This window comes from Glycine soja, chromosome 13 (assembly GCF_004193775.1).
Source record: "Glycine soja cultivar W05 chromosome 13, ASM419377v2, whole genome shotgun sequence".
NCBI lineage: Eukaryota > Viridiplantae > Streptophyta > Magnoliopsida > Fabales > Fabaceae > Glycine > Glycine soja.
Genome location: NC_041014.1, coordinates 3,988,881 through 4,013,053, shown reverse-complemented (window position 1 = coordinate 4,013,053; position 24,173 = coordinate 3,988,881). Strand labels below are relative to the sequence as shown.

The 24,173-nt window shown below is 32.2% G+C and overlaps 1 protein-coding gene across 2 annotated transcripts in view; it reads right to left on the bottom strand.

The window, feature by feature from the left end:
• Window positions 1-24,173, bottom strand: part of LOC114381177 (probable 2-isopropylmalate synthase) — a 52,153-nt gene that overhangs the window by 7,889 nt on the left and 20,091 nt on the right. Inside the window, exons 4-8 of one of the 2 annotated variants that reach the window (XM_028340368.1) lie at window positions 21,940-22,032; window positions 21,757-21,843; window positions 20,832-20,932; window positions 1,619-1,652; window positions 488-562 (exon numbers count right to left, since the gene is read on the bottom strand). In XM_028340368.1, coding sequence (XP_028196169.1) covers window positions 488-562; window positions 1,619-1,652; window positions 20,832-20,932; window positions 21,757-21,843; window positions 21,940-22,032 — 390 coding nt within the window. The remainder of the gene's footprint in view (window positions 1-487; window positions 563-1,618; window positions 1,653-20,831; window positions 20,933-21,756; window positions 21,844-21,939; window positions 22,033-24,173) is intronic. The other variant, XM_028340370.1, reaches the window with a different exon arrangement.

The following is a 24,173-nucleotide window of genomic DNA, read 5'->3' as shown; positions in this document are numbered from 1 at the left end:
ATAATAAAATTATATTCAAAAGAGTGTATTAGATAGTATGTTGCTATTCTCTTAGAGGTATTATGTGTTATAAATTAACTTTGGCATAGTGAAAATGGATGTAACAATAAAAGGTTATTTGTATTCTATTCTAAATATACCAACATGGACCTAACATTTTGAATTAACATTGTGATATCTTACTATATTTGAATGATCAATATTAAAGATGGGGTGTTTTGGTTTTGTATATGGGTGGGGTTGGGCTAAAATGGGAATTTTGTACTATACATTATGATCAAGATTAAAAGAAAAATGCCCATGATTTTTTAAGTGATCATGTGACCACTTACTAAATTTTATTCTTGATTATTTATGTATAATTGTATGACTCATATTTATGGTTCCCACTTCACAAAACTAAAAAAATAATTCAATTGATATGCTTACACATAGAAAGACACACAAATAAAATTATATGGAGGGAAGAAAATTAGTAGTTCTTAACCTTTTTTTTCTCAGCCATTGCTTTGAATTGCCAAAACACACTATCAACTTCATCTTCCTTAAGATCATAACCAAGCTGAAATATAGATTATAACCAAAATAGCAAAGGGTAACATTAAGTATATTTTAAACATTAACAATGTGTTTCGATAGAGTAATAGTAAAAACAATAACAAAGCTTTATTCCACCCGGTGAAGTCGAATCTATAGTAATTGAATTTCCTAGGTTCTATTTTTTTCTTGAATAGAATAATTAAATTAAATTTTCTTCATTTATGAAAAAAAAAAGTTATACTGTAAAAAATAAAATTTGCCAGGTGTTGATTAATTTATATTTTTTTGGTGAATCTTAATTTGTTTAATGTTTATTGATGCAAGAAAAATATATATTAGTAATTTAAACTTGATGATAAATCTCATGGATTATGGTAGTGTTGAATTTGATCGATATTAAAGCACACAAAATGAATACATGGATATTTTAAAAGAAGTCATATATGAAAAGATCATGAAGAAAGAAAAAGAAATAAGATATATATGGGGAATGCTAATATTCTTCTTAATTGGAGTGTATTAGCATTCAACACAAAATAATTTGGACTATAAAATTATTTATTTTTCTGTTTTCCAAAATTTAAGGATATTATAGAACTTTATCATTTAATTCACAAAATAAAAATAATTTTTTTTCTCTCTCATATCTTTTTCCACGATTCTCTCCTATATACGAGAAATATTTTTATTTTTTAATTAAAATAATAAAATACGATAATGTCTTTGAATTAAATTTTGAAAAATAAAAGATTGACTGATTTTTTAGTCCAATTTTTATGTGTTAAACGCTAAGGCAAACCAATTAGGATGGATATTAGCATTCACTTATATATATGTGTGTGAGGGTGCATGTGCGCTCTTAAATACTTTTTTGTCTTTGTATTTTAGTATACTACCACCTATTTTGTTGAAATTTTAATTTAGCACATTTAAGAAATAAATTACCTATTGAGATTAGTATAAAATTTTAAATTTACTCGAGCTATAAAGCCAAACATGGTATTTCATATCTTCCTTAAAGTTACATTCTTTCATAAAACTCTATCTAAATACACAATAAAAAAAAGTATTTGTATACCTCTTCAAGTCTCTTTCTCAAAGCTTGGCTTCCACTTCATCAATAAATGTAAAAAAATAATAGAAATCAAGAAAACATTAGTTAGAAATTGATTGCGCAATGAATAAAATACGGAAATAATGAAAAAGTTGTTAGTAAAGATTACACAAAGCCTTGGAATTCAATATCCTAACACAAAAAGCCTTGGAATTTAATATCCTAACACAAGAAGCCTTGGCATTCAATATCCTAACACAAAAAAATATTTTTTTTTCTTGGTTACAAATATACATTTCTTAATTTTTAATAAAAGGCTAGGATTTCTAAAGCATCATAATAATCCCAACTAGGTTAGCACCAAGAGGATCACCAATCACCTGTATAAGACGAGGTTCCTTACTATAGTGAATTTACATGTTGAAAAACATTAAAATAAGACTTCAACTGCCATTGGAGAAATTACAAAGGAATGAATAATTCCATATGTTGCGTCCAATGGGACCTTTCATGCAAAGGACCTAGCATCCAATACATGAGCATTCATCCATCCATGTGTTGCGTCTAATTCATGGTGTATCATATGTCTTTGTGTTTATAATATATATGTGCATTTGTATGCAAAACGGAAAATTCATTAGTCCGTTAACTAACAATGATTTGAAATAAGTGTCAAATTCCCTACCGAATCACATAAATGGCCTAGAACTATGCATCATTACCCATACCTCCCTTTGGACACCTCATCATGTCACATTAAATGCAAAACAATTACCCTTTCTCTCTACTAAAATTCAATGAGTGCCAAATTTTTTTGGCATTTAAAATAAACACCTTACCAAAAAAATTTAGCCTTCGAGTCTCACTTACAATATTGTGATTTTTACTACGTAACTTTCCTCTCTTCTATCTTTTGCACCCATAATCCAAAAAAGACCACTTCTAATGTTAATCCTAACCAGAACCAATATGGATTCCAACGAAGATTTTGTTGACATTGTTCCTACTCACACTGAGTCCTCTTGATATCAATAGTGCAATACTCAATGTTTAGTATTACTTCACTATTTATTATCTAGATAAACTTGGCCTGAAGATCAAGAAGAACATAGATATGTAGAATCAGAAGCTACTTCAATATGAATGAGGTCATATACCCAAAGTTGATCATGATGTATTGAAGGACAGTTTTCTAGTAAATGGATGATTGCTGGAGAAGTTTTGGGGAAAACAGTGAAAATTACACCAGCAACCGTTACTACTACAATTTGTAGTGAAAGAGTAGACAATTATGTTGAGTCCAAGGCAATATAGAAGGTGTTATTAGGAGACAAATTCGAGTTGCCTCTGTCATTTGGAAACATGACAAGGGATGCTAAGGTGTAATGCTCAAGTGTTCCAACAAATTCTAAACAAGGCCATCTTTCCCAAAGTGAGGTCGAAAGACTTCATCACTGAGATTCATATATTTTTCTGGCCTGTTTCATCTACTAGAAGGTATTGCCTTCAACATCCACTTACAATCTACACTAATATATTTTAGGAATTTGAATGGCTAAGGGTAAATGAAGAACATCACCTATGTTTCACTGGTAAACAAACATTTTGGGATCAATGGGTTTATGATGAATTTGTTGGAGTTAACCCTAGAGGCTAACCTATTTTAGACTATATTTATATCATGACTTTTGTTTATATATTTTATATACATAAGACATGTCAATTATAATGTTATTAGTTTTATAGCATAATAATTTCTTTAGAATAGGCAATTCATTCAATGGCAAATCAAATGAGACTTGAGTGTGAGATTCATTGTTGTTTTAAAAGTATCTGTAGACAAGTATTATTATTGACTAGGGTGACAATAATGCATTGAGGTTATTATGTGAGTAGTTTGTTTATGTGTCCACTTTGGTATCAAGAAATTAAAGATCAAACTTGACAAGGATGACTCTCTTGTGCCTCTTGTTTGATCAAGACATTTGGATGAAGAGTCAAAGGTTACATGGTGAAAATGGTTGTGGTAAGATTGAAATTGAAGCACCGATTTTCTCATCAGCGGGGTGGCAACAATGCATTGCTAGATGTCAAACACTTTCTGTAATATTATAAAGATAATATTGTTTCTAGTCTAGTGGGAGCCTATAAAGTCACACACATAGAGTGATTAATTAGAGCAAATGAATAAATTAAATGTGAGTTAATAGTTAATTAATAAAATAGGATTTACTTAATTAATGACATATTTAATTAAGATTTAATTAAATAGGACATAGTCTAGTAAGATAGCTAATTATATATGATTTAATTAATTATCTATAGATCTAATCAAATAAGATAAGTATTTATGTATCTAATCGAATAAGATTTGATAAGATCAAATAGGATTTGGTAGGATAAGATGTGATTGGGATTTGAATCACATCATTCTCTTATACCTGGTTATTAGGATCACACTACAACTCGTAGTGTCATTCAATTTTACAATTCACAGCCTCCTCACCATGCTGGCTCGTGCACAAGATTGTCAAGATATTGAATCATCCTAAAATCACGAGCTTACTAATGTAAGCGTGGGATCTTTGATCCCTTTCGATATCAAATTATGAGTCACTCCGAAATATCTCTCTGTGTGGCCCGTTTTTAGGTGCTTGTTGGTTGCCACGTTTGTTAGGTCTAGACAATCACTAGTCTTATCTACTTTAGATTTTGATGAATAAAAAAAAGTATAAATTAATAATATTCTAATGACTTTTTGACAAATGGACTGGTTCTATTTCTTAAAAGACTTAAGAATATGTTGTATTGTCCAAGAAGGATTACTTTGTTAACTATCTATCCAGTGTCCAACACACTAAAACTAAACGGCGACCACTCTCTATGACAATTAGTGTTATACACTATGTTATTGGTTATACCACGCGTCCAACCAGTAAGTAACCCATACATCTTCTGAAATGATCAGCATTGACAAAGAGTCTGTGGTAACCGTAAAAAGGAAGTACACGTATTCCATCCTATACAAATTTATTTTGTCTCTCTTTATTTTGAAATGCTAATATTTGAATTTAAGGAAATGACAAAATAGAATGTGCTAATAAGAATATTCTCTAAAGGTTGCTTTCATTAAAAGACAAAGGAGAGCATGAGGATGTTTGTACTATCTGTAGAGGCAAAGCTTCATGGTGAATCAAAGGTGATTCAAAGGTGTTTTGATGATAACAATGATGATAACAAAATATGATGACAAAGGTGATGACAAAAAGCTCAAAGATCAATCAAAGAACAACTCAAGTGAATCAAAGATCAATCAAAGAACAACTCAAGTAAATCAAGAAGAATTCAAGACTCAAGAAGAAAGTTTAGAGTCAAGAATCAAGATTCAAGATTCAAGATCTCAAGAATCAAGATTCAAGGTTCAAGATCTCAAGAATCAAGATCAAGATTCAAGACTCAAGATTCAAGAATCAAGAGAAGGCTCAATCAAGATAAGTATGAAAAGTTTTTCTCAAAAATTGAATAGCACATGATTTTTCTCAAAATCTTCTTACCAAAGAGTTTTTACTCTCTAGTAATCGATTACCAAATTGTTGTAATCGATTACCAGTAGCAAAATTGTTTTGAAAAAGTTTTTAAATTGAATTTACAACGTTCCAATTATTTTCAAAAAGCTGTAATCGATTACAATGTTTTGGTAATCGATTACCAGAGCCTTTGAACGTTGAAATTCAAATTCAAATGTGAAGAGTCACATCCTTTCACTTAAAAGCTTTGTGTAATCGATTACACTTATTTGGTAATCGATTACCAGTGACTGTTTCTGAATAAATCAAAAGATGTAACTCTTCAAAAGGTTTTTTGACTTTTTCAAATTGGTTTTAAGTTTTTCTAAAAGTTATAACTCTTCTAAATGGTCCTCTTGGCCAGACATGAAGAGTCTATAAATGCAAGGCTTTGATTTGCTTTTCAATATACTTTTTACACTTATTCATACAATCTTTTACAAGCCTTGAATCTCTTTGAACTTTTTCTTCTTCTTTATACCAAAAGCTTTCTGAAGTTTTCTGGTTTTCTAAACCTTGAAAACTTGTGCTATTCATCTTTTCATTCCCTTCTCCCTTTGCCAAAAAGAATTCGCCAAGGACTAACCGCCTGAATTCTTTTTGTGTCTCTCTTCTCCCTTTTCCAAAATAACAAAAGACTAACCGCCTGAATTCTTTTGTGTCTCCCTTCTCCCTTGTCAAAGAATTCAAAACGACACAGTCTGAGAATTCTTTTGATTCTTCCCTTTCCCTTATACAAAAGTGTTCAAAGGACTAACCACCTGAGAATTCTTTTGTATCCCCATTCACAAAGTATCAAAGGTTTAACAGCCTGAGATCTTTGTCTTAACACATTGGAGGGTACATCCTTTGTGGTACAAGTAGAGGGTACATCTACTTGGGTTTGACTGAGAACAAGAGAGGGTACATCTCTTGTGGATCAGTTCTAGTGGAGGGTACATCCACTAGGTTCAAAGAGAACAAGGGAGGGTACATCCCTTGTGGATCTTTTCTTGTAAAAGGATTTTTACAAGGTTGAAAGAAATCTCAAGGACCGCAGGTCGCTTGGGGACTGGATGTAGGCACGGGTTGTTGTCGAACTAGTATAAAAACTCTTGTGTGTTTGTCTCCTTCTTCCCTACTCTTTTACTTTCCGCTGTGCATTTAATTTCCGTTTTTACTTTCTGTTAAGTTTCTCTTCTACTCCTTATTCTCTTAACAATTTAGTAAAAGCCTTAGAAGAGTAATTTTTTAATTAGTAAAGGTTTAGGAATAATTAATTCAACCCCCCTTCTTAATTATTCTGAGGCCACTCGATCCAACACTATCATACAAATCCTCACAAATCAAAGCATGACACGTAGCTTTTCCTTCACTGTGAGACAACGGTCTATAAAAGGCAGCCACTACTAAAAAAGAAGTAGAGGAAAATGCTGACGAAAAAGCAAGAAATGAACAAAAGTGAAATTCTGCTGAAATTACTAGACAATCAATACAACGTTTTCATCTGTTTACTCTTTGCTAAGAAAATTCATTTTGTAATTTATCTTTATTTTTTATTCACTCTTTGAGTGTTGTTGAATACTTGTATTCATTCAAACTTCTGTTTGTGAAAGCCAGGAGTTGCTTAGTGTTAAAAATACTTGAGTTTCTTAGATTCAGGGGGAGTTTAAGAAAGTGCCATAAGTGGTATTAAAAATACTTGTAGAGCCAGGAGTGATAGGTCCAAATACTTGTTTGTAATCAAGTTTTGATTAGTAGAACCCTTTACTATTGTGTAAAGGAAAAATGGACGTAGCTTAGGTTGAGTGAACTAGTATAAACTAAGTGTTTCTACTTCTCTCTTTTATGGTTTATTGAGCATTCTATTAACACTTCTGTCAATTGTTTAATACCAAGTGTTTATTTGAAAAATAGTTTTAAAAGGACTCTTTGTTACTAAGTCTCTAGACGATTAAACGTGTATTTATTAAATTTTTTTCTCCTTAGTGGATGATTTATCTCTCTTCTACATTTCCATATATATAATCGCATTAAAAGTTGATATAAGTTTCTTTATTCTTTGATTAACACACTATTCACCCCCCCCCTTCTAGTGTGGTAGTTGTTATTTGAATGTTTTTACTGCACCATTAAGGCCAATAACATCGAGAATTACCTACCTAATCTATGAAAAAACAAAATCAAACTTTTGCATGCGAAGATGAAGCTTTGCTAGTTTTTTGTTCCCTTAGAATTATCATATTTCCCTAGTTTATAGTTTAAGGACTTGGTAGTATTTTCAAAACAAATAACCAATGCACTTACATGGATTGTTCTTAATACTCATGGGTTATATTGGTTGTGCCATAACCTTTTTTTCTTGGATTTAAAAAGAAACCTTTTTTTTCTCTATATTATTTCTTAAGCAAATAAAGTGTATAGTTTAAGAATCGTGATATTAGGTTATTTAATGTTGTCATTTATTGGTTGTTTTCTTTATTATCAATGTAATTTTCCATGCATATGTATTATACTATCATATACAAATATTTTAGATAGCGATGTAGGATCTTACAGTCCGAGTTACAATTCTCGAGTTTCAATTTTTTAACTCCCATCCGATCTTAGGTAAAATCTCGATTTTGACAACCTTGCTCCTATATATATGAGAGAGATGGAATTGTGGATGACATGAAACTGATAATTCACTATTGAGAGAGAGAGAGAAGTGTATCACACCAAATCCCTACATGTGTACCATCAGCTAACTAATAAACCATAATTTGAGTGATATTTTGTGAGTTTTGTGTTATTTCATGTATTTTCTTAGCAGAACTCATGTTTGGACGTTAGTTTTTACCTTGAAGTACAACCACTCAATCAAGAGGAAAAGTTGGAAAATGCCCAATTTCATGAAGATCTGATGCTATTTTCACTTGATAAGGGTTATGGTCAGCTATAGAGGGCCATGGTCAATTTCATGAGGAGGGTTGTGTCCAAATTACAATATACCAAGGCCTCAATGAATAGTTGTCAACAACGACCATGGTAAATATCACCACTGTTATGGTAAGTTCATATGGGTTATGGCAAATTGACAACGACTCAAGCCTTGAATAGCTTAAACTTCAGACAATGGGCGTGGTAAACTTTACCACGGTGATGGTGGATTTGACCACGACCATAGTTCACCTTATTAAGGAAATTATCTTTAGGAGCCTATAAATAAGATTCTCGAACCTATAATTTACATATTTCAAATTCATTACCTATTTACGCTTTTGAGCATTTTTGAGGCATGGACAACACTGACAGGATGGGTCGTGATCATCGTTCCTTCCTTACTGATATGTCTATGCTAATTTCTGTTAGGCTTTCTAGTTTTGCTTTGAACATGAGTGGCTAGTCTCCCCTAGTATGGCGGTTATGATGTAATCGTCCAATTGTACTCCTTCCCTTGTTCTTCTGAAAATTCCTTGATGTTTTATGTCAATTTATTTTATACCTTATTTTCTTTGTCAAATATATAGTGGTGATCATCCATGTGTATTTGGTAGATCTAGGTAGTGAATGCTTTATACCAATTTGCATGATCAAACTTTTTGGGTAATTTCCAATAGATTAGTTTATCAATAAATTAGTCATCCCTGGACATTATTTTTTCCTTTGTCTTAAATTGATATATTCATGATCATTGGAGTATCGATTTAAGGCAAAAGCACCTATTGACCCGAATCAAAGGCTTTAGGTAACTTTAGGGATTGGTAATTAACTTATGGTAGGAATTACTTAGGAATAGGGTTAGGGTAAAATTGATACTTGTAAATTAGAACAATTTTAGCGACTTGGATACATGTTCATTTAAAACAATTTTAGTGTCTAAAGTAAGGAAGATTATACCTATATCAACATTAGATGCATGTTTTTCCTTAATAACTCGTTCAAACTTACTAGTCCATCAAACTTTAATATATTTTTTTTCATAAAAACTACAAGATTTTCTTAGGAGTTAAACATCTTCTGTCTTTGGTTCTAACAATTTCTCCTTTTTTTATAATGACATACAATATTAAATTTTGATCAAACATAGCGTAAAAAAACAAACATCGGGGCAGAAACTCATGCTATACATCATAGTTAAAATATGTCATCAAACAAAGCTATAGATATATGCATAGTATTTAGACTCCCCTTGAGTCCAATACTCATACACGCATGAGAATCAAAGCATAATGCATCATTATGCATACAAATCAGAGCATATATCATATAGCATATATAAGAGAACTACAAGATATATCATAGCAAACCAAACCATAAGCTCAATTGCAATCAAAATAACCATATTTACAAGACAAACTAGAATGTTCTAAGTCCCAAATAATACTCCTTGTTTTGGCATCATCCAAAAAGGTAAAGAGTAAAAACATGATAGTCATTGTGGTGGTGGTACTTTGGGTAGTTCTAGAGGCTATTTTTGTTGCTCTTTTGATTCCACGCAAGGTGGTGCTTGAGGTGGATTCTTAGTTTAAGATGCTTGAATAGGTATCCATGGAATTATGGATAGAAGGAGTGCCATCATAGGGGAAAATTGTTTTTGAATTGCTAATCAAATCATGAGTCTAGATACCAAAACTTATGATTAAGTTTTTCAATGATCCTAGAATCTTGCTTCTAAAGATTATCTTTGATCTAGACACCAATAAGCTCTTCAACTTTAGCCATAGTTATCATTTTAGCAGTATGTGAGATGGTGCAACATTAGAAGTTTGTTCAAAAGTAGATGCAACAACCATTGACATCTCAAGAGGAGGTGGAGGAGTCTTTGGAGGTTCACCTTATAGTGAAGAAACACCAATCATGGAAGTGTTTTCCTTCGAGGGTAGAATTTTAGGCTCAGGAGGTGAAAACATCTTACAAAATAGAATCTCAAAGTTCATCCTATCAGGCAATGAACCAAGATCCAATAAGTGTAACTATTTTTGAGATAAGTGATATCTTCTTCAGCAATGATCATTGTATTTGTGAAATGGTATATTTTTACTAGATGCAAGGACCAAGAGTTGTTGAATGTTGTCTCTATTTCCTTTTCCTCCTCCTCTAATAGATTGGATGGTGAAATCTCCTTTATGAGTTCATGTAAGTTTTGTTTCTAGGTTTGTGAGCCTAGGTTTTTTCCAAACTTCTTTAAAAAGCTCAAAGTATTGTTGGAACTCCACTTTGGCCTTCGTTGCCATATCTACTTCTTCGGGTTCCACACCTTTCCTTTTATGAAAGTTAATGATTGGAAACCTTTGACAAATCCTATTAGGGTAGAATTTGAACTTCATTGACTCCTTAAGGTGTAAGGTTGTTGGATATGCAATGGCCTACTACTTCACCCAAGTTTAGGCCTTTACTTGCTCTGCCACCAACAAATATCTATTTATAATATATAAAAGTTGAGTTCCTTACTTTTACACTGTCACGTCAGCAAAATTGATGATTCGGAGGAAGGAGAATATTCTCTTTTTGTGTCTATCACTTTTCTTTTCTTTTTTTTCTTCCTTCTTCAATGTTACCCACAACATAACAAAACTCTATACCAAAACATTTCAATTCAATCTTATTGACCTTCAAATGCTTCTCAAGTTCACAACCCTCATTCTTCAATGTTCTATATTGCATCCTATAACCATTTTCTTTTACATTTTGCATATCATTCAATTTTTTCATATTAGTAATTTCTAAATTCTAATATATTTTTTGCTATATAAATATAAATAAATATTTCACATCAACAAAGTTCATGATCTAAAATTAGTTTTCAAACTAATCTATAAAATAAATATGTTGGTTAAACAAAATTGAAATTTATTTATTTTTCACATTAGTATGTAAAATAATATATTTAACATCAACTTTAACTATTGCAAATATAATTTTATTTACTATCTCCAATATTACATATCACAAAATGAAAATTTTTTTTACATTAAATTAATTTAAACAAATTTTATATTGATTAAATTTATTTAATATTTTAATTTTAACTTGATTTGCACTTTTAAATATACTGCAACAGGAAACTCCACTACATGTAGCGATACAGGAAAATATGATTTCAAAATTCAATGATATTTTACAAGAGGAAAAACTTATACATAATACATAATTTAAGAATCGTCTCAACAAATGATGCATATAAACCTGTGTCAAAGGAACATTTAAAAGATTATTTTTGCTTACTATTGTTGTCAAGAAAGTCAATAACATATCCATTAGCATTCCTCTACACTATTTTGAGTTTGGTTCAATGGAAACTCTAACTCCAAGGATGAATGATAGAGTTGTCTTAACAAGTACAACATTAATTTTTTTGCAAATTCATAACTAACTTATTTCACTCTAACATATCTCATATTTTATTATAGACATTAATGGTATACTTCATGCACTTGGAAATGAAGAAGAGGTACTTGTTAGTGGCAAACCAACAAAAAATAAGGGGATTGGAATTGCTACAAAAAGAGTAAATAAATTATCCTTACTTTATTAATTATAAATTTTGTTTAAATAATAATTTTATACAATTCATTAATATATACATTTTTTACACAGTAGAATGTAATATATATCATTATATTTTCACATCTCCCTTTTTTATTGGTTATTTTCATAAATGAAGTTGTTAAAGTTACTTTGTAGACAAACATAGCCTCAAAATTTGAAAAAACAATCAACATCTAAGAAGAAGATTCAAACATAGTTGCAATCACTTTTATCATGGTTAAGAAATTAAGAGGTTTGATTACTTTCACACATTTAAAATCCTTAACAAAATTTATATTCTACACTTTATATATCTTACTACTCTATCTCTTTTCTTTTCTTTTCTTTATATATATATATATATAATTCAGCCAAAAAAATATAGATAACTAAATAAATGGATGATCAAATTGTACTTAATATTTATATTGAATGATTCTCATATGCATTTCACTATGGAATTGAAATTATTTTTCTAAATTTAATTTTTATATTAAGATATATATATATATATATATATATATATATATATATATAATCTTTAAATAACATTTAAATAAAAATTGATCCATAATTTCCTCTCTCTTTATTTTTATGTTAGCATGTTTATTTAATTTGATATTTATTTCTTTATTTGAGATGTTTCTTTACTATCTTAAGTATTGTTTTCAATTCAACTTATTTAATAAATAAATAATTTTAATTCAATTAAGTCTATATCATACTTTATGCTTACAATAATTTTTTTATATTTTATTTACTGTAATAATTTTAATTTACTAACAATTATATTTTAATAATTATTTTTCAGATGAATATTCAATCAACTCAACTTCAAGTACAAGGAACTTCCTTTTTTTATTTTTTTTATTATACACATTTTGTAACATTCAACAAACAAAATTGTTAGTTTATTCAAATTCTTTGATTGATGTAGCTAAAAAATTATAAATTTTATTTTAAATATCTACTTTGTGGAAAAAATGGAGCAACATCAAATAAAAGAATTATCTCCTCCAAGTTCTGCCAACATTGATCTTGACAAGAGAATATCAGAAAATAGAAAATCTTTGCAAGATATAATGTCCATGAGATGGGTATCAGAATCAGTATGCTAACCTATCATGACCTTCATATTCATAATATTCAATAATACTTTATTTTTTCTTAGTTTTAACATATATAAAATAATAGGATAATGTGTTCACAATTCATGCAACAATCAATGAAATCAACGGTTCCGTTGGAATTATGTTGCATGTGAGAGGTGCCAAAAGAAAGTTACAAAAGAGGGAAATCAATACATTTTTAGAGAATGCAAACAACTATCCAAAGGCCCAACAACAAGGTTTAATGTTTTGTATATAATGAATTATTTTTTTATAACAATTAAATAAATATTAAAAATTTTAAAATATTTTTTAGGTTCAAGATACAATTGAAAGTCTCTAATGATACCAGTGTAGCAACATTCAAATTGTTTGATCGAGATGCGCAACAAATTCTAAGCACAACAACATTTGAACTCCTTCACACACAAAATGCGAATAAGGCTGACATACCCCAATATTGTATACCCTTTGCAAATGCACTTTCATCCACTAATTAATATTTTTATTAAAAAAAACAACCAACTTCACCACAACAAATATCATTAGATGAGTCAGGTGAAGAACTAATTATAAGTTAAAGCCCAAATCTACAAGCATCCAACAAGTTAAGAGGTGCATCTTCATCATCCAATGAAGAAGTTTATCAAATATCACAAAGTCCATTAAGAAAAAATGTGAATAAACAAATTGTCACAAGTCAAAGTCCAAAGCTACAACTATCCAAGAAATCAAAAGATGTATCTTCATCATAAAAAGAAGAAGAAAGTCTATTAAAGAAAAGTGTGAAAAAACAATTTGTCATAAGTAAAAGCTCAAAGCTACAAGAATCCAAGAAGTCAAAAGATGCATCTTCTTCATCAAATGAAGTTTATTCAATCTCTGAAAGTCCATTAAGGAGAAAGGCAAATAAACAAATTGTTCAAACATCCTCTAGTCAAGAGTCAATCTTACTTCAAAGTTTAAAAAGGAGCACGCCAAAGAAAACAAAATTCAACAATAGGTCACCGACAAAAGGAAATAAATACAAAAAGTCTATTTAAATGAATAATTTTTGGTGTTTTATTCACATCATTTTTATGTTCTTTACCATTATGGTTGACTTTTTCTTTCATTAAATATATTTCTTTGACTGCTCTATTATGTCAATTTCACTTTTGTCTTCAAGTTAATCGACTTTAGTTGAGTGGTCAACCTCCAATTTTAGAATATTCTCTTATAATATATTGATAAATAAAAAATATCTTAATTTAAAATTTCATTTATCAAACAAATAATTTATTTAAATATTTCTTTAATTATTTATAAATCCACGCAACGCACTCTATGTTTAGTTGAAAGGTAGAAGCTTTCTTCCTTTTTGTGCAATGGACGGAACCTTAAGTTAAAATGTTTGATCACAAGTTCATGCTCAGGATGAGCAATACGTGGTTTCGTCTAGTATTGCAACAATAGCAACATTGTTCCTGTACAACATTCTTTTTTCTCTTTTCCTTGGCTTCTTTTTCTCCTTCTATTAAATAACTTAGGAGCAACAACAATTGTAGTCTCCTTATTTAGCTCTTTCTCCTTGATGGCTTCCACCGAAGTTAATGGAATGAGACGTTGAATGATTCCAAGGTATTCCTTCCACTTTATAGGTTCTCGAACAACATTGGGATGATTTTTTTTTCAAATTTGAGTTAAGGGAATGAGATGTTCAATGACTCCAAGGTTTTGATCCTCTTTGGTTGTTGCACCACTTGAGCTAATGGAGCTTTAGGTTCATCAGATTCAGTAGTGGCTTCCACTTCGTCCACTCTTTTCCTCTTAAGAGGTTCTTCAGTTTCCTCATTCTAAGATAGAATTAAAATGCAACTTCAAGGTTGTCTTTGGTTGTGGAAGCTTCAACCTAGTTTTGGATTTCTTGGACAAACGAGCCTTCTCAACAACATCAAGTTCCTTCTTCTTACTAGACGCACAAGTTTTTGGATTTGACTTTTTCTCTTTAGCTTCCAACTTTTTGATTTTTTTGTCAGAGTCAATGAACTCAAAAGTCTCTTTATCCATTACCACTAGCTTTGGCCTTCTTCTTTCTTCTCCCTTCTTTCTTGTTATTTAGATTTTTTTCTCTTTTAGGCTTTACTTTCAAATCAAAACCAAGTTGTATCTTTTTAATATTGTTGGTGCCAAAGAAAACTTATTTAACTTTAGAATCGCCTTTCAGAATGATATCATTGCTTTCCTCTACAAGCAACCAATAAAAAACAGTTGGGTTTCATGATCTATAATTTAAAATTTTCTAAAGAAATCATGAGCCAAAACAACAATAAAATTGTTTTAAATGAACTTGTGTCCAAATTGCTAAAATGGTCTATGTCCAATAATTTTGATAGCAGAGACTATCAGCTAATGGTGAAGTAGAGGAGCAGGATAAAGGAAACTAAGAAATTAAGAGAAGATAAGCAAATTCAAATTTTGTTTCTGTGTATTTTCATTCCTTTCTCTAGATATTTATAGGCTAACACTGCTTATTGATTTCTTAACAGAAGATAGCAAATTTTGTTATAACAGAATTTGAGGGAGCACTATATCTGGCCCCTAACTAACTGCAGTGCACTAAGGTTGTCTCCACTAAACGTAATCCCTGAGGTAAGTGGGTTTGTTATGGTTCCTTGCTGGTCTGCTATTAGCTACCACCTTTGTAGTGTTGTTATTGCTATCAATACCCCCTTATGGAAGATCAACCTTGTCCGCAAGGTTGTAAGTGAGGCGGAGGTGATCCCAAAGCTCCTAAGAAGTGTCTTCTGGGGTGAGGTCATCCAATTGAACTAAAACTTGTTGGGTTGGTGGAGTGGAAGCAGTGCCTATCTTCCAATCCAAGAATTGCAAAGGACGAACAATTGGATGATTGTCTGTACTTAGAGGAGGGAGAGGAGAGGTGTCAGAAGTAATGGGCCCTTGATGTGGTTTCAGGAGTGAAACATGAAAAATAGGGTGTATCTTGGAGCCAGGACGCAGATGTAGTTGATACGCGACTGGGACGACACACGCTTCTACAAGGTAAGGCCCGTAGTACCTCTTTGAGAGTTTGGAGTAAGAAGGCTGCAGAGAGGTCTGGCGATAAGGCCGGAGTTTAACGTACACCTAGTCACCGACGTCAAATTGGACATCCCAATGGTGAGCATCAGCTTGAGTCTTCATCGCATTCTGAGATTTAAGTAGCCTGTGCTGGAGAGTCGAATGCATAAATGACTTCGAAGGGAGAAAATCTTGTGCCAGAATGCACAGATGTGTCATAGGACCATTCTGCCAGGGGAAGAAACTTGAACCATTGATTAGGATGATCATGAACGAATGAGCGCAAGTATTGTTCAATGACCCTATTGAGGACTTCCGTCTGGCCATCTGTTTATGGGTGGTACGCCGTGCTCATACAGAGTTTGGTTCCACTCAAGCGGAATAGGTCACGCCAAAAACTGCTGATGAAGATTGGGTCATGATCAGACACCAAGTTGCGGGGAAAACCATGTAGCTTACAGATTGTGTCCAAGAATAGGACAACAACCTTGTGTGCCGTGAAGTGCGATGGAAGATGGCCAAGATGGGTGCCTTTGGAATATCTGTCGACAACCACCATGATCATAGTGTAACCATTAGATATGGGCAACCCAGTGGTGAAATCTAGGGATAAATCTTCCCAAATAGCGGATGGAATTGGAAGTGGGTGTAGCAGACCCACCGGTTTCTTAGCCTCGTATTTCATCTGTTGACAGGTGGAGCATTGGGCCACATAACGTGTAATATCTTGGCACATATGGGGCCAAAAGAAATTGTACCGCAGACGACGAAGTGTTTTCGTGACACCCATATGTCCTCCCAAAGGGGTTTTGTGGAATTCCTCCATGACTAGATTAATAAAGGTGTGGCCCAAAGGTAACCATATTTTCCCTTCGAAGAGTAGGAGACCATTGTTAATAGTGAAACCTGGGTGGGAAGCTGAATCCGAAAGAATCTGTTGAAACAGAGTCTGATAATCTGAATTAGTCTGTAAGGATTGTCATAATTGATCTAAGAAAAGAAAATTGGGTGCCGACAATAAAAGGAGATGGCTCGTGGACTGGTCTAGAATCTGGGATAGCGCGTCGGCGATGACATTTGAAGAGCCATACTTATATTGGATAATATAATCATACCCGAGTAGCTTCGATAAATAAAGTTGTTGTTCCGGCGTTTGGATGACTTGCCACATGAGCTCCTTTAAGCTCCGGTGATCAGTCAAAATGATGAATGAATGCCCCAGAAGGTAGTGATGCCATTTACGAATGGAGGACGTAATAGCATGAAGCTCTCGGACGTATATGGAGGCCCATTGAAGCCATGGACATAATGGCTTGCTGAAGAAAGCGATTGGGCGAGAGTTTTGTAACAACACTGTGCCCATCGCGGTGCTGGAAGCATAGGATTCAATGGTGAAGGGAATGGTGAAGTCCGACGTCGCCAACACCAAGGCTTGCGTCATTATCAGCTTCAATTGGTCAAACGCAGTCTGAGCGGATGGTGACCAGGAGAATTGTTCTTTCCACAGGAGCACAGTTAATGGTGTTGTAATGGCTGCATAGTGGCAAATGAATTTCCGGTAAAAACTGGTTAAGCCTAGAAAACCACACAAATCTGAGGGGGAGGATGGAGTAGGCCAATCCAGCATGGCCTGGATTTTGTTGGGGTCTGGGGCCACTCCTTGAGACGACACCATATGGCCAAGGTAATTAAGTTATTGTTTGGCGAATATGCATTTGGAATGACGGAGCTACAATTCATTATGTGACAAGGACGAGAAAATGGCCTCCAAATGCTCCAAATGAGAGAGAAATGAAGGACTGTAAATTAGAATGTCGTCAAAAAAGACTGCGACAAATTTCCAGAGGAATGGCCGAAGAAGATCATTCATGGTGGCCTGGAATGTTGACGGAGCATTGCAAAGTCTGAAAGGCATCACTCTAAAATCATAGTGGCCGTGATGCGTTCGAAATGCAGTTTTATGGATGTTGGCTTCGTGCATGCGAATTTGATGGAAACCTTGGTTGAGGTCCAGTTTTGAGTACCAAGAAGTGCGACCCATTTCATCCAGTAGCTCATCAATCGTCGGCATGGGAAAATAGTCCTTAATGGTGATAGCATTGAGTGCCCGGTAGTCAACACAACAGCGCTAGCTACCATCCTTTTTCTTAACCAGTAAGACAGGGGAAGAGAATGGACTATGGCTAGGTTGGATAATGTTGGATTGGAGCATCACAGCATTTTGGCGTTTGAGTTCATTCTTTTAAGAGTATGGGTATCTATATGGTTTGACATTAATGGGGCTCGAATTAGGTAAAAGATGAATATGATGGGTAATATTGCTAGACGGTGGGAGTTGGTGAGGTTCGTGGAAAAGTGAAGCGAAACGGTGAAGGAGGTTGTCAAGGGAAGGGGGTGTGTGGAGGTCGTGCTGTGGTGTAGAAGATGACTGAGGGGTTATTGGGTCTGGGATGTGGGTTATCTGGTAAAGAGGAGAAATGCTATGAGTCTGGGCATACCGTTTGAGTTGTTGGGCTGAGGCTGGGCTTGGGTAAAGGGGAACATCTGCTTGCAATGTTATATTATGACCCAAATAACTAAAGCTCATCGTGAGTGCAGAATGGTCTATGGTCACAGGACCTAAAAGTTTTAACCACTGTACCCCTAAGACGATGTTTGTGCCCCCAATAGGTAAGGGGTAAAGGTCCACAGGAAAAGTATGTCTGTGGATCGTAACGGGGATGTTAAGGCACATAGAGGTGCAATCCAGCATGGTGCAATCACTAATCATAACGCGCATCATGGACGTCGGGGTGGAAGGAAGGTGGAGGAAGTTAGCCAAGCGGGATTGGAGGAAGTTGTGAGTGATAGTGCCGTAGATGCGAAACGTCTCCGACAAGGGCATTTCTGATAGGGCACTAAAGCTGATTTGGGGCACACAAGGCAAGTCGAGTTGATGGTGGTCTAGATCAGGAGTGGAAAGAGGAGCCGGAGGAATCGAGGAGGATTCATCGTCTTCATCATTTGTGATGAGTAAGTGAAGACGAGGGCGACATCTATGGCCGAGAACCCATTTCTCATCACAATGATAGCACAGGCCCTTGTCTCATCGAGTGGCCAACTCTTCCGTCGAAAGGTGTTTAATCGAGGGTTTCGGGTTTGGAGGGAAGGTAGTGGTAGGGACAGGAGAAGAAGGGTTGGGCCGATAATGGCGACGACGGTCATTGAGTTTCTCCATGTGCAACTTTGTGAGAGCTACGACCTGCAGAAGGGATAGGGGTTGAAACGCCTGCACTTCGCGGTGGAGTTCGGGGTAGATCGGAGATGAAACAACTCAGCAAGGAGGGTGGAGCTAGGCTAACTATGCGGTTTGCGAGGCATTTGAACTCGGTGAGATACTCATTCACGGAGCTGTGCTGTTGGAGCTTGAATAAAGTGCACTAAGGCTGTCTCCACTAAACGTAATCCCTGAGGTAAGTGGGTTTGTTATGGTTCCTTGCTGGTTTGCCATTAGCTACCACCTTTGTAGTGCTGTTATTGCTATCAGATTTCATAAAATACATAGTGTCCAACAGGCTACCAAAATATTGTGTTCGATGCTTTGAAAAAAACCCAATGTTCAATGTGTTGTTTCTATCCAACACTTAACAAGAAACTTACACTCTAATTTATATATTTTATTAATTTTTTCATCCAAAGCAATATCACAGGATGAGATCTGTGTTTTTGGATGCTAAGGTTTCCCTGCTCTTATATTTCTTTATGCATTTAATATTTCCTCAACTTTTTGTATCGTCTCTAACATTTGAATTTCAATAATTTAATAAAAAGCAAAAAAATAATTGAGTCTAAGTACCACTCCTGATCAAAGACAAGAGTAGTGAAGGCAAGGATTTTCATAAAAGAAAAAATGGTCAGAAAAAGGACAGTTGTGTCTTTTTATTAAAAAAAGGACAGTACCTTTCATGAAACATGTTTCTTTCTCCTTTCCAATAGTAGACATGTTAAAAGTAGAAAAGTGTCAAGCTCTCCTTACATTCAATAAAGATTGATAATGGGAAATTTTCAAGGTCTCATTTCCCAATGAAAATATTATTCTGAGTGCCTATATAAAGACTAGGAGAGAAGACCTTAAAAGAAGGATTCATTAACAAAAATATTCAAAGCATATGTGGACAAGACATTCGAATACTATAAGCGCTCTAAAATGTCCATCCTATGCATTGCGCAGTTTTTATAATTGTGTGCTAAACTTCTATATCCTCACTTTGTGAGTAGATTCTTGTAATCTTCAAACATGTTGTTTCTGAAAGTGAGAAGTGGATTAGTTTGAAACAATACCTGAGTTTTCAATCTCAAGGAAAGATTATTTTTTGTAAAGTCAAAAGTGGATTAGAAAATATTTGGTGTAGCAATAAGTGACATAGAAAATACTCGTCTACAACCTCGATTTGGTAAGTATAACGCTTCTAACGTTGAAAGAGAAGTTAACATAGTTTGAAACAACACTCAAGTTTTCAATCTCAATGAGAAATTATTTGTTGTAAAGTCAAAAGTGGACTAGATAATATTTGGTGTAACCATAAGTGGCATAAAAAATACTCGTCCACAACCTCAATTTGATAAGTATAGCCCTTCTAAGGTTGAAGGAAAAGTTGACATAGCTCATTTTGAGTGAATAGTATACAACTTGTGTTCTTGTGTTTACACTTTTTTTTCTTTTCTCACATTTTCCTAGATGAAAAGCTTTTCAGACTTGTTTTAAAAGTTTGTGTTTTGCAAAAAAATTGCAAAAAGTTTTCAAAGTTCATATACTCACTATTCAATTCATCTTCTAGTGTGTTTCTTTTATTTCCATTTCTACATCACAAGCACAACACAAAACAATATTTTCAATTAAATTTCAATTTGAGGAAGTCAAAAACAAATTTGTGAAATAATATTGTTGAAAATCCAATTCACCTTCCTCTTATATTGATAGTCATGCTTTTTCTAACATAAGCATATTTGAGAAAAAAGTAATTTGCATACCTAAGCTTCCCTAGCACAATACCAATTCTGGTGGTTCTTTTATGTCCAATTTCCTCAGGAGATATTGTTTCATATGTACCTTTATGTTTAAGCATTCCATCCTACAAAGTAGAAAATAAAATAATAAAAAAATTGGATAAAATATAAAGGAGAAGTTTCATATAGTCTTAGAGCTAACTTCACTAGACAAATAACACCCGTGAAAGAAAGAAAGAAATGAAAAACTTAAATTGTATTCTTGCAAAGAACTTTAATTATATAAAAGGAATCAAAATAAAATTATAATATACATTTGATTTTGAGTTTTACAAGGGTTGTGTAAATGAAGATTAAAAGGTTTTAATCATATATTAGATTGTTACTATAAATTATAAATCTTGTATTGTTGAATGTTTCATATAATAGAAAATTCAACAAATGTATTGATTTAAAACAAGCTAAGAATTTTAAAGACATTAAAATTTGTAAATGACAAGCAATTCACGAATCCAAAAAACTATGAGTAATCTTAATCTTAATCTTAATCAAAGTAAGAACAAAATATACATTAAGATAATAGATTAAAAGAACAACAAGTTTTCAAATTCTTAAACGTTATTTGTGGATATTCATTTACAATGCAAAGTTTAAAATTCCATAGATTTATTAAAAGAAAACACAAATTGCGAAACTAATTAACTTTGAAATTTGGATATCACAATGAAGTGTTTGCTAATACTTCTTTCATGCTAGTATACTAGTATGACTAAATTACTAATTGTTAAAAACTCTAGTAAACAAGTTTTACAAAAAAAAATGTAGCATACTGGTAGATTAAATTGATAACATAAAAGCTAAAACCTATATGCTTTAGGAATACAATGATGAGTGAAGTATCTTTATACTATTATATAGCAACACATAGCATGTACAGGATACGACTAACCTGATGAATGCCACTTGCATGGACAAATGCATTAGCTCCAACAAGAGGCTTGTGAGGTTGTAAATGCATACCAGAGTATTCTTCGACCTATTGATAGAAGTTATGAAAATTTGAAAAGAACAAAGGTAAGTAAAAAAAAGAGAGAGAAAATATAAAATACAAGAATGGATTCAAATTAAAAACCATCTTGCTTGTCTCTAATATGTGTCTTGTATTGATTCTTGTATATAGACCATTTAAGGCATGATCTCCCTTGGATGCCAAGGCCATCACAACCTAGAATGAAAAAAATAACAAGGGAATGTGTGATAGAATATTAAGGAAAAGATTGATTAAATAACAGTGGACACATGTAAGCACTATAAGAGTATGTTTAGCCCAACTTATTTTCTACTTTTTTATATCTTAAAAAAGAGAAGTTGATCCAAACACTCTTTTTAAAAATCATGTACTTAAAAAAAAGTCACTTATTTTTTAAAAAAAATTGTCAAAATAATATAGCTTAAATAAAAGCTAATGAGAGGAGCTTAAATCCAACTTAAGTGGAGCTTTTTCTAAACATTCATTGTTTGAATCATGTCATCATATGTTTTTTTTTTTTTACTTTGCTTCTTTATTTTTTTGCTTTGATTTGAAAGTTCAGTTGTTATAATTTTAAAAGCAACCTAAATGGATAGGGTGGAACACACCTATGCTAACTTCAATCTTTTCTTTTCATGGGATATTTGTAAATATAGATTATTGACCTGTAAATTTAATTCCCATTATGTATGAATTATAACCTTTTTATATAATTTCATAAAATTTTATTAATTAGAATATGTTTAATATTTTTAAAGTTAAAAGTTTTAATTACTTAAATTAATATTTTATCATCTTAAAATAATTCTATACACATAAAATAAAATTTTTGCAATATTACTTTTATTTTAAAAAATATTTTGTCTTTGATAAGATAATGATTTTTAAATAAGACTGCATTTTTTTAAAAAAAATACCATTCAACTTTTCGTTTGAAAGGAACTTTTAATCTCAAAAATGAAAGTTCACAAACAACTTTTACTTTTTTTTAAGTTTTTATAGAAAGAGTAAATTTTAATGCAACAAGTGATATTTTTTAATAATTATAGAAAGATTAAATGATAGAAATCTATGACACATTTTTATAATAATTAGTGTGTTGTAATCTAACAAAATCTAATAATATCAACCAACATCATAAGTAGCACTTTGATCTTATCTTATGAAAATAAAATGAATATATATTTTTTTATCTTATCACCATCTTGACTCTTAAGAAACAAAAAAAAAAAATAGATTATTTAAAAAATAATGGAACAATAAAATATGACAAAGCCTTAGTAAAGATGTATATGATTTATTGATATGTGCAGATGAGATGTAAATAAACATCTTTATGGAAAACTATCCTTAGTAAAGTTTTATGTTATTATTCAAATTCCTTGTGTAATACTCTTACTTTCACTATTTATTTTTATTTGTATAAATTGAACATAAATTACATTTGATTGTAATATGTAATAGGTTTTTCATGATAGTTTTTACTATATAAATTTAGGGATAATTTTTTAAAATATAAGCTAAACTTTCATATAAAAAAAAAGAGTAGCTAAAAGCAAGAGAAGTGCATTAGCCATGTTAAAAACTCACATATGATTTAGCCAAATAAAACCAACAACTTAACCCCAAACAAAATGCCCCAACAACACCCAAAACACATAGGGATGGTCACTATAATTTTAAGACTTGAAGTTAGAATATTATTTTTGGATTGGCAATGGACATGCGCACTTAGGTTCTTCTTTATTAATATATAACTCCGATTCTTAATAAACTAAAATGTTCATTTGTAACACTTCAAAATTTATAACCCTGTAAATTGTTACGTAAGTAATTTAATTAAGATTTATTTAATTATTTATAATAAGAATGTCTTCAGAAATTGCATGTGATTAATAAAATAATTGTGTAAAATAATGAAAAATAGAAGAAATTAGTAGTTTCTTAATAATGGTTATTTAGAAAAGTCTACAAAAATCAATTATGTGAATATGTGTGTAATTATATCTCAGTGTTTCTTGTTATGAGAATTGCATGTAGTGTGTGATTTGATTAAACATTAAGTGTTAACTTATTTATTTGTTAGCGAAATTTCTTTAAATAATTGGTTTTCTTTAGATTAATTGTCGGTAAGTGTTTGCTAGTGAATTATTTTGCCTATGACATTTTGATGTGATTTAATTCCTTTTAAGAGACAAAATATATATATTTGATCATTAGGATTTATTTAATTACACAAATATATCTCAAGTATTAAGTTTTATAAAAAAATAATTTGATTAAATTTAATTCTTAAAGTTAGCAGAAAAATAATTTCCGTCGCGAGAAAAATATAT